At 33.4% G+C, this 15,319-nt stretch overlaps 1 protein-coding gene across 1 annotated transcript in view; it reads left to right on the forward strand.

The window, feature by feature from the left end:
* LOC149803080 (neuronal acetylcholine receptor subunit alpha-4-like) overlaps nucleotides 1-15,319 on the forward strand; it is a 93,324-nt gene that overhangs the window by 71,706 nt on the left and 6,299 nt on the right. The window contains exons 2-5 of the mRNA XM_089951337.1: nucleotides 4,626-4,846; nucleotides 8,094-8,203; nucleotides 8,609-9,066; nucleotides 12,947-13,033. Coding sequence (XP_089807463.1) covers nucleotides 4,626-4,846; nucleotides 8,094-8,203; nucleotides 8,609-9,066; nucleotides 12,947-13,033 — 876 coding nt within the window. The remainder of the gene's footprint in view (nucleotides 1-4,625; nucleotides 4,847-8,093; nucleotides 8,204-8,608; nucleotides 9,067-12,946; nucleotides 13,034-15,319) is intronic.

The following is a 15,319-nucleotide window of genomic DNA, read 5'->3' on the forward strand; positions in this document are numbered from 1 at the left end:
GTCTGCTCGTAACCTTCTAACTTAATGCGGATTCTGGGTCTGTCTTCATGTCCGAGGTCAGGTTGTACTCACTGTCACTCGGAATCGCAGATGTAAAGGCAGATTGGCCTACTCGGTGAAAATCAGTCCTACAACAGCTATCTATGCAGAGACGTCAGGTACTTTATAAATAGGTACAATACTTTGCTGCCATATTTGCAGTTAAAGAAAGTTTTAAATTTCCTTGCTGGAAATAGGATAGTAACGTGAGATTCAGCTCTGGTTCGTCACTTGTGATTAGAAGAAATATAAGCTTGCGAGGTAAATCTAGTAACTTTCAAATAAAATGCAAGCAAGGGAGCCTATTCATTAAAATCATTATATAAGATGTCACAATCTGCCAATCATTGCCCAAGTTTTGTGTAAGCAAGAATAATGGCAACTATAAATGGTAGTATAGTAAAATGTGGTTATTGGGGTCTCCTTGTGCATCACTGGAAGCGCACAGCAAAGCTTTTTCTAATAACAGAATGTGCAGATTAAATTCTTTTCTTGATGCGTGCCTGTGGAGGCGCTTGCATCTCGTGGTGATAACAAGCATTGTCTGAAAGCGCACTTTATTTTTATATCAACAACACTTTGTCAGCTCATGGTATTCATTATTACGTGACGACAAATATGATGCTTTTGTTGTTGTTGTTGTTGTTGTAGGGTTTAACGCCATTTTTCAGCACACGATAGGCTATACATGGCGGCCAGTATTAATGGTGGAGGAAGAACCCGGGAAAACCCCGAAAAGAACCACCGACCCACTAGAAGCTACTGGCAAGCTTTCTCACATACCCACATTGGCCGAATCCGAGACTCGAACCCACGCAGACAGAGGTGAGATGGCAATGATCCATAACGGAGAGCGCTTTAGAACACTCGGCCACTCGGGGGCCACACGACAAATATGAATAGTTGGAGTAGTATTAGTAATGTCTAGTTATCAACATATTTTCAAATATTGTGTCGTAACCTATCAGGCCATATATAAGCCCTGGTTGTTTTCCAGTTAAGCAGTTGCATAGGGCTGCAAAATCCAATGGGCGGCTGATTTTAAAATACGAACATCTTGCTTTGCACAAAGTTTTATTTATGTTTTTGTAAACAAAAAATAATTGAAAAGAGTAAAAGATCTAGTTTAACTGTGTCCTTATTTAAAGACATACAAGGTTTCAGTGTTAAGGCTTTGTTCTGGAAGTGAGACGCATATCTGATATAGCACCTGAGCGGGCAAAATCACAAATCGTCACTTTATTTAGGCCTTGCATACAGTCCATACTCTGCTGTTGAATTATTTAAAAAAGAGAAAGGAATGTGTGATTTCCAATCATAGAACGTATTGTAATTAAAAACAATATTTTATTTCGAAAATAACAAAATTAAGAGAAATTACTGTATGGTGTTTTAAGGCACCATTTACTGAACAGTCTTAATGAACATCTAGCCACAATTCCTATATAAACAAACTTAAGAACCTAACAATAGTTTATGTCTGTCTGACGATTAAGTCTAATAAAGTTAAGACTAGAGTGTTACATTTTCGTTTTCAGGAAGACCATTCACAAAGTCTCGGCATGTGTTTTGTGTATATATATATATATATATATATATATATATATATATATATATATATATATATATATATATATATATATATATATATAACCCAAGTGACGCTATGTGTTAGGTATAAGTTGTATGTTGTGTTTCAACGAGGCTGTGCTTAGTTTAAGATCTGTGTCCACACTTTCGTCAAGACACCATGTAGTGTGGTCATATGACCTCAACTGAGCGCAACAAAAACTATACAGTGTAATGCAGTCAGATTACTAACAGTACCTAGCGTACATTATGGTAAGTGCTAATACGTATTAATGTTTAATAAACTGCCAATAGAACAAACAATTTACTTTCTATCAGTTTCTAAAACGTCTCGAAAATTTGTCAAAAAGATACCATGGTAATTTTGAAACAACCCTCATGCAAGTATGGTAGAGTCATGTCTTCACAGAAGAGTAGCCATGTTTTAAAACCGTCCTTGTGACTGACTTAATGGGTGAGTAACCCTGGTTTTACATCTACCCGTTCAAATTTGAATATAAATGTTTCAAATGATGTGCCTTAAAAATGTATCCATTTTCACGAACTGAAAAATGTTTACGATGCAGTATTCAGAAATACTGAGCACGTACAGATGTAGCTTCTCTTCTACAGTCACTTCGAAAAACGGGCAACGTTTATATTAAAACTTTACTGGGGGCCTTTTAAACTTATGTTAGACACTTGAAGGCTCGATATCACACATGTCATTCTAAGATTTTAAAACACTGGCCTGTCATAGATCATCAGTTTCTGAACCAATGATATTTATCTTGTTGTACATAATACACCTTTTCTTTCCACGCACGAAAGTGGACTGTCCAAGACAACTATTCATTTTGCAAATAGTTGTCTTTAAAAGTTAGTTTCCAAATTAGCAAAACATGGAATTTTGGATTCGCCGTTGCAATAAAGTATAATTTGGAACAATTTGAATACAAAATTCGCCATGAACAACGATAGTAATTTGGTTATAGAAATACTCTTGTAACGAGTTTACTGTCTAATTATGCAATTTACCCGATGACCCTATATACATATGCTCTGAGATACTGCCTAGAGGTATATTAAATCAAATTCGATTCAATTTTAATTGACTATCAATGGTCTAACAACTTCTCCAATAATCGGACTCGACTTAGCAAAGTCGAACTATGGACTGTTAATGCCTTCCGAGGTGATGAGCTTAGAAATATGGCGACATCCCATGCATCGATAACGGAGCAATTATCCCTCACAAAACTGCAACAACAAAAATAATATTTCGATAAGTACTAAATTTTGTAAACATTGTTTAATTTAAAAACCGTTTTTCTTCCACAAGCAGTTGATTTTCATTTAAATTATTGACAATGTGTATATTTCACTTTTCATATAAGAAATATTTAAAATACTGAATACGACAGACTTGTTGATTTTAAAAATGGCTTCAAGGTATTAGGAAGAGAAATGGCTAATACATACATAATCTTTAAAATTAAAGAACTGATTTGTGTTTGCTTGGAACAAGGTATCAGAATACAAACACTGATGACGATAATCAAAGTTTATCTGCCATCTTTATATTATATTAACTATGTGCACTAGTAGGCATCAATTGAATATAATTACTATAGACTGTATATGTCATTGCAAGTCTCTTTCCAATATTCTCTCAGCTCTTTCATTCATCTCTCTCTCTCTCTCTCTCTCTCTCTCTCTGCCTACCTCCACAATTCAATTAAAATTAATCCTTAATGCACTTCAGCCTAAACTTTATAATGGACTAAGAGTTTTGACATCTATTACTGTGTTGTATTGAGTAGAGTTGGGTTTTGCAGGTCAAAATGATTTTGTTTGAGGAATGGTATAGACGTATCACTGAGAACGGATATGTTCTTGCACTGATAAAGTTCTGGAGAAGAACCATGCAAATTTCAATATGCCATAACTCAAGGCAGGCGTAGACAATCCAATTGTTCTCTACCATATTAGATTTCATCTCGAACTGTGGATATTGGTATCATCAAAATGCTTGTGACGCCCTTTCTCAGTTATAGACTTTTTCCCCTTACCAAATAGAAAATGTCATGTTCTCGCAGTGCATTATATGAAACAAGAGAAGTATATGCACTACTGCTTGATGAAAATGTGACTGTAATTTGTCGTTTCTTTTCAATTTTGTTTAGTTTATTCCCCGGATGCTGCCGATATCATTCGCACTGCCATATATAAATTGTCGATTCAGTAATATATTTAAAAATGGGCTGTAAAGTCCAGATAATTTAGTACAGTCCTAGAGAGAACATAACAGTCGCAAACTATAAACTATTTGGCAAATACATAACTATTTTATTTTATGTAGAAAATGTAAGCTTACTTTTTTAAGGTATAAAAAGAATTTGTTAAATTAAAAGATTTCTAAGAATTTTAAAATGAGAATAAACAGGAACGAAAAACAAAATTAGTTTTTTTTAAAACGTTTATCTCAAACGCAGATTTCCTTGTCAAATATATAATAAAGTGGGTAGCTTTGGGGCAGATGTGGGGATTGGAGAAATAGGTCCCAGCTGGGAACTCCCTTATTATGGATGGGCGGTATACGATGTGTACTCTCTTAACCCACATCCTGAACAAGTTCAAACCATATTCTTCACATACTCTTCAAAGCAACATGGCTTCATCTTCTAGTCATATTGAATTAGAAGGCTAAAACGTAGTTGTCTCAGTGAACACCAAGCATCAAAGTGGATACATAGTCTCGACCCAACTCTGATATCCTGTAGCTATTTTGTGACGTTCTGTCATCCGAACTATATAAATATGCAAACGTCTGGAGGCGAATCCCACAAATCTAATATATAGTTGCGCCATATGTGAGAAGATTTGCAGTCCTCATTTTGAAAGAGACCTAGACTTAGATTCCAAATAAGAAAGTGAATGCTCTTGAACAGATGTTGAACGAGTTATGATTCCCGCTGGTAAGGTTTGGAAAATATGTCATTTGTTTTATTATGCAGGTGATGGTGACAATTTTTCTCTCGGAGTTGACCTACAGGTTTCTAAAGAAAAGATTTTAATCAGGAACTTACTTGATCAGTATGCTAAAATTGGACGCATTGGCAGACCCGTTAACAACACTGCAGATAGAATAACAGTAGAGTTTGGCCTTTCTCTGATTCAGATCATGGACGTCGATGAAAAGAACCAAGTTCTGGAAACTAACGTCTGGTTCACATACGTAAGTTTTGAATCTAATGTCCTACTCAAACGATGGTGGAACGTTAAGATCGTTTCAGTTTTTAAATAGCTTACTTTCTATCAACTCTCTTTATCCGATTCTTCTTGAAAAATTATGATTCTTAATCAGGAATTGAGAAGACTATTTTTTATTATTTCATTCATTTTTTGATGTATGGCTAGATGGGAAAATGGGTATTTTGAAACCTACTGAACGCATTCATGTCTGGTACTTACACAAACACACACACGCACATACACGCACACATGTATATGTGTGTGCATGCGTGTATGTGTCGTATTAAACTAGCATAAGCGCTCTAAACTCCTGATAATCCTATCCTTGTTCAAAGTGAATATGAAGCATAAACGACAGCAATGGATGAAAATACAAAACTTTACACGTAAGTATTACATTATTTCTGGCTTTTTGTGTCCTTTGTATCTTTTGGAATCTGCGTTTCGTGCATTAGGAAAGATTCTTTATAACGCTTTGGCTAGTCTTAACATTAGGTCTGCACTAGCTTAACAATAGGTCTGCGTTAACTTAGTATTAGATCTCCACTCTCTTAACACGATATCTGCACACTGTTTTGTCTCTTTGCATATATATCTAATCAATCCAATGTGGGTATGTGAGAAAGCTTGCCAGTAGCTTCTCGAGGGTCGGTGGTTCTTTCCGGGGATTTCCTGGGTTCTTCCTCTACCATTAATACTGGCCGCCATGTATAGCCTATCTTGTGCTGAAAAATGGCGTTAAACCCTACAACAACAACAACAACAACAACAACCACTCTCTTAACACGATATCTGCACACTGTTTTGTCTCTTTGCATATATATCTAATCATTCTCCGACAAACATGATCCTCTACGAGGATTTATTCTAGTTGAAAGAACAGTTATGTAATATATATATATATATATATATATATATATATATATATATATATATATATATATATATATATATATATATATATATATATATATATATATATATATATATATATATATATATATATATATATATATATATATGCAATGAACTGGCAACGAACAGTACAGAACTAGTATATATCTAGCTTGAACGCCTTCAACTCTTAACGAGTCTTTTAAAAAGGCAAATACAAAACAAGGACAAGACAAACACATAAAACAGAAAAACCGTTGTGTTTGCAAAACTTTACATGGCTGTTTCTACAGGAATTAAACCTTTAAATGTATTATATGTTTCAACTGGTTTATTTCAACTTCTTGAGGATCCTGGAAAATATCTGTATTGACCTAGAAATTGATAATGCATAAGATATGTTCAAATTAAATAAAAAGCACACGTTAAGCAACTATACCGAACACTGCAGTTGAAAACAAACTTTGAATTTGGACAAATATAAGAAAATCTAACGTTCTCAGTACAGTCATATAAAATATATACTCAAGTCATTAGTTTATCATCCTTACAAAAATCTTGCGATATTAGTTTCCCAGGTAAAAATTCCGAATTTCTTTACACATTATTATTATTATTATTATTATTATTATTATTCAAAGTTTGAATCATATTATAAGTATTTAGGATGCATATTTTCTTCAAAGTACTCTTGGTATATGTGCACGAAACCTCTATTATTGCAGTCTCTGAAGGCTATGCATATATTGAAGCAAAGTCTTTCAAAATTTGGCAGATTACCTGTAACTGGATTCGTCTGTTTGACTTAAATATATCTCCCATCCTTAACTATTGGGCTGAGGTTTGGGGTAGTTTTACGATGCCAATGATATTGAACAAGCTCATTGATAATTTTGTAAATATATCCTTGGTACATCTAAGTCTACTTTAAATGCATTCATATATAATGAATTAGGAAGAATTAGTATTCAGAGGAAAGGATATAAACGTATTTTCAAATGTTGCCAAAGAATTATACACTGCCTGAAGAGAGATATTCTAAAAAATGCTACAATTTAAAGTTAAGATGGGGTAGGAAAATTGTCATTGCTAGGCTAACAATGTTATAAAGTTTCTGTTTACATTTGGATTTGGCAATGTCTAGAGCACTCTGAGCACAAAATATGAGATGAAAATATATTTCTTGGATAGTTCATCCGGAGATGTGAAGATAATTGTATGCAAAAGCTGCTGGATGAGATTAAGTCTATAGAAAGACTGCGTTTCTGTAAGTCAATGAGAGCAGAATTCACTTGTCAAACATATTTAGAATTGTTAGGAGAAAAAAAAAATCTTACGTAATCACTATGCTCAGAGCGGGAAACTTGCCAATCAGAGGTAACACCGGAAGATAATAAAGTATTTCTTACGAGGAAAGACTGGGTAAAATTTATAACGATAATATCGAAAATGAATTCCATTTTTAAATTTGTTCACTATAAGGAGAAATGCGAAGAAAATATTTACCCACCTTGGTATATAAAAATCCAGCTTCAGAATAAATTATGACTTTATATAAAATGATACTTGTAAAATTCTGATGACTAATTTAGCAGTATTTACTACGAAGGCCTTAAAGAGTAGAGAAACCATTTTATCATCGACTCCTGCTGCATAAGATTCTAGATTAATATCACAAAACATCTTTTTGTACCGCATCATGTATGGATATGTACCAAGGACGAGTGGCCTGTTATTATTATTATTATTATTATTATTATTTAATCACACTCATCAAATTTGTGTTTTTCTGGCCTGACGTCAACGCGTAATAGACCACTAATTTTTAATACCGTTTTTCTATTATTTCTTTACTTATTCTTTCTTTCTTCCATTATTTAACCCTTGATTGTTGATTCTCTCTGCCACTCGAACATGTAGGAGTCAAACGTTTTCCTTAGTTATTAAGTTTAGTGTTTGGTGTGTGTGTTTCTTGTGTGTGTGTGTGTGTGTGTTTTCTTATGTGTGTATGCAGATTGCTTCTTCCCCTGAGGAACAAATGATGAGGTTGTTTAGCCCAAAACGTTGGTAAACTGTTTTGTATTTAGGTTGTTATCTCTCTTTATATATATATATATATATATATATATATATATATATATATATATATATATATATATATATATATATATATATATATATATATACGTTATTGTAGGCTTATTATGTCCCACATTAGAAATGTTAGTGAATGGATACTTTCAGTATCTAAATAGTAAAATCCTTGATAACAAATCGTATTATACTTCTAAAATTAATTATGTTATATTTATAAAATCTACATTTCGGTATTTCAGAAATGGAAAGATGTGCTTCTTAGATGGGACCCACATTCGTATGATAACATAACGACAATAATGGTACCGCCAGAAAACATTTGGATTCCGGATATCGTCCTCTACAACTTGTGAGTTGCATAATTATTTTGTGTTTTGTTTGAACGTAGTCACAGTTTTGGTTATTAACGCTTCTTTTGTTTATGATAGCAAAACATTTTTTAGAACAACTAGCAGTTTTAAAGTGTTTAATTAAAAATGGGAAACCAGACTACAAACTGGCGCTATATACAACGAAACAGGCGTTATATATATATATATATATATATATATATATATATATATATATATATATATATATATATATATATATATATATATATATATATATATATATATATATATATATATATATATATATTTATAAATGTTTATCTCCCATAATTTCGCTAGTCCTTGATATGTTTTTATTCATCTTCTATTTCTGATGTCCTCGTGTAGTAATTTTTTCTGTTGATTTTATCTCCATCGTTTAGTGCTGACTCAAGACTAAAGGAGCAGAGAAGTGCTTTAGTTGTTGTGGACTCTACGGGGGACATCATCTGGATGCCTCAAGCAATACTTCGAAGTTCTTGTAACTTTGATACAACCTTCTTCCCTTTCGACCAACAACAGTGCCATCTAAAGTTTGGTTCTTGGACACATGACGGAACTAAATTGGATCTCCAGTTCTTTGATGGTATCGATCGGTTTATGTGGGATGATTATATCCCAGGCAATGAGTGGGACATTGTTGGAAACCATGGGGCGAGAAACGTGAAACGATACGAGTGCTGTAAGGAGATTCCCTACCTGGACCTGAAGTTTTTCATAACTATCAAGAGAAGGGTGGCTTTCTACAGCGTGATCCTTCTCCTTCCCTGCAGTCTTCTCTCGACCTTGACCATGGTGATTTTCTGGGTTCCCCCAGAGTCCCCTGCTAAACTCCAGCTTGGTGAGTGGTCAACGCAAAGCAATTGTCTTCCTATTTTATGTTCAATCTAATTGTAGTGCAGATAGTTTTCTGACTCGGACAATGATATCATTTAATTCACTATCCACGCATGTCCCTCTTATTTTGCATGAGTTTGAAATCCTCAAGACTATATTCGTATCCCATACATTTATTATTCATTGCATGCGTATCTGTCTGTGCGTGCAATGTTACACGTGCTTTTATTGATATTACAACACATATTCTTACAGCATGTATACTCTTTGTTTATACAAACTGTAAGCTTTCGTGGAGACCAGTTTCTTTACACAACCTGCAGTAATACTCAGACTAAAAATGTATAATGATAAGCTTAATATTGTCTCATTTGTCGTAATTTACTTTCCTGGGCAGCACATATGTGTGTGTGTGTGTGTGTGACGCAAGATGAAGTAATTACATAGGTAAGATAACGCTTGCAGCGGTTGATTTATCTAAACGAAAGAAGTTTGATTTTCCAGAAATCTTTCGTCTCATTCAAATCATATGATGTTCGAAATGCATTTATTGTTCCTGTTTAGATATTAAGATGCAATTACGAAAGTGATATGCACACGTGTTTGGCTGAAGATTCCATCTGGACACGGCAAACGGTTCTAAGAAGTTCTTCTGCACTGGATACCAGATTTCTTTTTAATGAACAAAGAATTCATTTTAAGTTTGGTTCACGGACTCAGTTTTTGGTTCAATGAACACAACTGCACCTGCAGTTTTTGAATGATTTAATTTGAATCCTTGTGTAAGTAAAGACGAGAGAAAGGTGAAAATGGAAGACTGGTGTAAAGCAATGCCTTATTTAGACCTGAGGTATTATATTTCAGTCAAAATAAACGTTGCATTCTATCATTTTATTTATTTGTTTCCATGTTCAGCTTTGTCATGATTCACAATGGTTATATTTTGGGTTCCGCTGGAGCCGCCAGCAAAACGCATTCAGTGAGTATAGTTGACCAAGATGATAAATATTTTCAGGTCACGAAAGGTATACCAAATAACATCGAAACAAATTACCTGTCCCAAAACAATCAATATTTAAACATAAATCATACAATTTGAATTAAAATAAAATTTGTAAATCTCTGATGGCTTGCATATTTAAGCTTAGAATCAAAAGGGATTAAGCTCTGTATGATTGACAAATCCCCCAACTCCACATATTAGGCACTAGTTGCTAGTCAACTGTTATTACTGTAAGCCGTTAGACAAATTCTCTTCTGCCAACAAAGCGTAAACCATGTGAGCAAAACTTGTCTGACCAAGAGAACGTGTTCAGTCATTAATGGTCAGATGTTTAGATTACTTATGCTTTATATGTACGAAATTAACTGGTGATCATTTTCTGTTTTCATAAAAACTATCATATGTTTAAAAAATGTTTGCAATTCAAACTCTTCTGACAATTATGTAATTATTCATTATTTTCTCTAATTTTTTAAGTCAATTAAAGAATTATATATGGTTAAAGCGGGACATTTGTGTTTCAAACTCTCATGATAATAAATATCGGAAGCCAGATCTCCAGAAAGACTCGCACATGTACAGTGATGACGTTCTTCATGTTTCATTTAATATGATTTTGATCTTTGGTTTTAAATTATATTTCTGTTTATAATATACCAGATCGGTGCGCACAAAAGATATGCCAAAATTTAAAAATTCGAGGTGGTTAATACAAGCGGAAACCTTTTTTCCATAAAGGAGAGACAATATAGGCAAACTCAAAATTCAGCAGCATTGGGTGTAATGCAGCAGATGGAGAACATGATGGTCGTTTCTCTTGGATGTTCGCTAATAATCAGTTATAGATCTGTTTATTTTAAAACGGAAACTAGTACAGAATCTCAATTATCTTTGGAATGTTAGCTTTGAGTCATCGATGTCTTTTCTAAACCATAACATGACAATAGAAATATTAGAAGCTCGCGAATGTCAGTTACTTAATGAATTCACAACAAAAAGAAACATGTTATTCACGGTTATCAATTTAATAGAAGAAGAAGAAAAAAATGCTGACGGTGGAAAACATGACGTTCTTCAATAATAAGATCGTTTCAATCCAAAAACGAAAGCACAGATAAAAAAAATTATTTTTTTATTTCAGTGTTAGCTTGGATTGATGAAAAAAATTCTTACCGATAAACATTATTTTAAGAAATGTTAAAAACTGGTAATTGTCGATTTTATTGTGAAAATTAAACAAAAATTATTCATTTATTAGAGATGTATCAGCTTTCATATATAGGTAATTTAAGAGAGGAGTAAAATACTACGGCTGGTAAAGATGATAGTTCTCTCCGATGCAGTGTGCTAATCGCTGATTTTAGCATATTAGTTCTCACTGGAATTTTAAGTTGGAGCCATAATTACATTTTCTAAGCGATAAATTTAAGTATGAGAGATTTTGAAATCCTTCAAATGCCAATCAACTTATCAAACTTAAAAAAAAATATTCCCCAAAAACTCAAAATAACCATGCAATTAATTCATTAGAAATTCAGGACTTGTACGGACTGGCAATTTGCGAGTTTGAAAGCATTTGATTGATGATTGTATCTTTCGTATGCAGGGGTGTCCGTTCCGACATACAATCGGATTACTCTGAAGTTGGAATCCTCTTGTGACATCTTGGTTCTTATTTAAATGTTAGCTCTGTTATACTTTGTGTTCTATATCATCGACGTTAATTGTTGAATATTTGCGGCGTTGCGGCATGCAGATGTTAGTGACATGATATTATGTTTAAATAAAAATAATATTTAATTAACTAGAGGTATATAACTTTGACGTAACGGCGATTTAAGATAGACTAAAATACAACGTTGTTGTTGAAAACCAAGTCGGTGGTTTCTCTCAGACTAAATAATCATTTCATCAGTTCAAAACAAAAGTTGACACTTTGTTTGGCATCTCAATTTTCATTTGAATGTTAACTTGGTTCTATAAAAAGTATTATACCATGCTTCAGGTTTTCCCCATCAATGAACGCTTGAGAATGTCAGTCACGAGATAAAATGCTAAAAGATACTGAATTCATTAGTTATACACCAACCTTAACATATAAACATTTTACGGCATATAAAAGCCGCTCTTATAATCATTGGTTTTGATGAGATATGCAGTTTTTAATCAAGTTCTACACTGAAGGTCACTTTTGTTTGACATGGGAATCATTACGTCCCATCTCCGTTTAAATCTGAGTATCTGAGTGTAGGAACATTTCCACCCAAGGACCCGATATTAAGAGAAATTGCACAGATCCAGATCTGCCGTCGCATAATGAGCCGACATATCTGTGTCTATGCAATATGTTGGGAATAATGAGTGCAAAACCACAGACCCTGATCTGCTGGAACATTATTATGGGACAGATCTAGGTCTATGCTGAACGCAACTTCTAAGCGAGTACAGATATATTTTCAATTATTGGATTTGTGCTTTTGCAGAAAATGAATTGAACCGTAACTGCATCCCTAATTAACTTGTTTACACGTCAGCAGAAAATTTAATGCTCTTTTGTAAAAAATAAAATATATTTTATTCACGCCAAGCCTTTTAGTAATTGCAACACTTTCTTTTAACAGTGATACCAGTGATCTGCATATCTGAAGAAATATTTCAAATTTCTTCCCTGAAAATCAAATTATAGTTTAATTACGGCTGTTTCCAAAAGAACTATTAAAGGAAATTATCCAAGGTTAAAGGTTATAGTGAAATGAAATTTTTTGGTGCTACTGTGGCATCTTATTTTAGATCATATGCAGATTCATATAAGTCTATGTCAATTAAGCAATGAGCATAATGTAACGCCCACATTGTAACAATAAGTAATTCTTATTTACAGGAATGAACATTTTCGTGGCATTCTTTGTCTTGTTGTTACTACTGGCTGAATCAACCCCTAAAGCTGCGGACCGAATTCCCCTTATAGGTGAGCTACGCTTGATACTTGATCATATTAGACAATTATAAAATCTTATACAAAGTATATACTCAATATATAATGTATGAAAATAGTACTTTCAGTTCTATTCAGTTCTTTTGTGGAGAATAATATTAATATAAAGTAATCTATTTTAACATTATTCAGTGTTAATCACTCTAATTTTGATACAAATTTATTTAAAAAATCCAATTATTGTAGGTATATATATTTAAGTCAAATTTGCATAACCAAAAGCACTCACTCAACCGCAGTTGTTAAACTTTCCCTACGGATTCAGTTCCAAAGATTCTACACACGGGTTTGGAAAAGAAATAACTTTACCTTCGCTAAGAAACAATACTTGCAAACAGAAGGCAAAACCAGAAAATCATACATCGGAATGAATTATGCAAGTACATCTTGAGAAGAAAAAGGAAGACAAACTGTTTCAGTCCACTAAATGCATGCCAGCGACTTGTTGATGATAATGGTTGTATTTGCATCCCTTGATGAGCTCAATGAATATTGCTGGCTAAAGAATTCAATACACTCGAAGATTCAAGTAATGGAGCTCTACTCTTCGGTAGAAAAAACACAAAAATCAAACCCAGAATACCTGGAAATTAAGACATTCCTAATAAAATGATATATCTAAACAATTCCGTATGTCAAAACCATCGATATATAGATGTACCTCCATATTAAATCAAGTCTTCCAGAAGCTATGTAAGGGGCAATGCTCTATATCAAATCAGGTCCTCCAGAAGCTATGTAAGAGCCAATACTCCAAATTAAATCGTTAAATACAAGTTACGGAAGAGCAATACCACAGGAAATGCCAGTAAGAGGAATTTCCTAGCAGATGAAGATAAAAGGAAACACGGAGAATAAACAAGAAGTAATTTATAAAACCGCCATTGATTAATATAGAAACAAATGCAAGAAGTTGATACGTTTGATAGGAACGATCATTTTAAGAACAAGCCGAACGTGTGCATTGACTTTGTACCACTTCTTGGAACAATATTTCTCGGACTTTCAAACACACAAGAAAAACCAAAACATTTCAAATTAGCGTATCAAAAGCAAATCTTTCCAAAAATCTACAACTAGTACCTTCCAAGCAACATAACAAACTCAAGACAATTTTAAAACACAAGCAACAATTTTACTTGCCCAATGAATGTTGGTTGTGTTTTCTGCAAGAAATTAGGAATTGGTTACTTAGCCAACATCCATGCCCATCGCGCTAATTGACCCAGGTGATGGGTGGCATCTGCTGAATACGCTTGAAGAAAGAGAAATTTAATTATACGCTTAACAAATCCAGGCAAGAGCTAGATGAGAATCATTATGTAACCTTTTCTTGGCTGAGGGCAGATAAACTTTGCCCCTACCCAGTAGGATAAATGGGTAGAGATTACCATACAGTGTACTCCGATTCATATTATAACTATTACATTATCATCTCCTAGCATTATTTTTGTTATATACAAACTGAACATGCGCCTATTGCTTGGAAATGTTAAAATTGGGTTGAAAGAAAGATAAATGCAAATTAATAGACAGGGTATTGTCACAATACTGAGGGTTCAGTGTAAATTTTGGAAAGACATTTTACGAGTATGCATAACACATCTATCAATTCGAACAAAGCGTAGTCGACGAAACAGATTTTGCTCTTTCTATTATGACCTCAATGCATATACAAATAAAATGATTTGAAAAATGTATCTTTCAAGAAATTGTACAAAATAAATGATCTTTGTTTGGTATATAAAATCTCTGTATAATTAATATTATTATTTTATATGATATGTTAGAATCATTCCTTGGTGCCACATATATCGTTATACATCTGTTTTAATGATTAGTTAGGTTAAATTATTATTTGTGTAGAGCAAGATATGAGTCATTCATTTTGTCAGAGACGCTACGAAGATCTTTGATTTTGTCCAAACAAGTGAATAATTAAAGTTGTTTTAGAGTGAAAGATCATCAAGCTATTCAAGAGCAATTCTACGATTCTAAACTTTTCTTCAACGTGAGAAAAATAATAAAATTTTCTTCGTAAGAGGAAAAGATTTAAAAAAGTGCAATATTTTATGAGAATAATTCGTTTATTGTTTATCATTTTTAAAAACGATGAGAGTAAAATTGGCTTATTGAAAGGTGGATTTTTTTCTAGTTGAATAACGAATAAAATAAGATAGGCTTATGGCTTATATGCTACGTTATCAGAAACATGTTTCCTGTGATGTTTTAGTCATAACTTACCCCGAAGGAACATAA

Source organism: Sinohyriopsis cumingii, chromosome 3 (assembly GCF_028554795.1).
Source record: "Sinohyriopsis cumingii isolate HCF-2022 chromosome 3, ASM2855479v2, whole genome shotgun sequence".
Lineage (NCBI taxonomy): Eukaryota > Metazoa > Mollusca > Bivalvia > Unionida > Unionidae > Sinohyriopsis > Sinohyriopsis cumingii.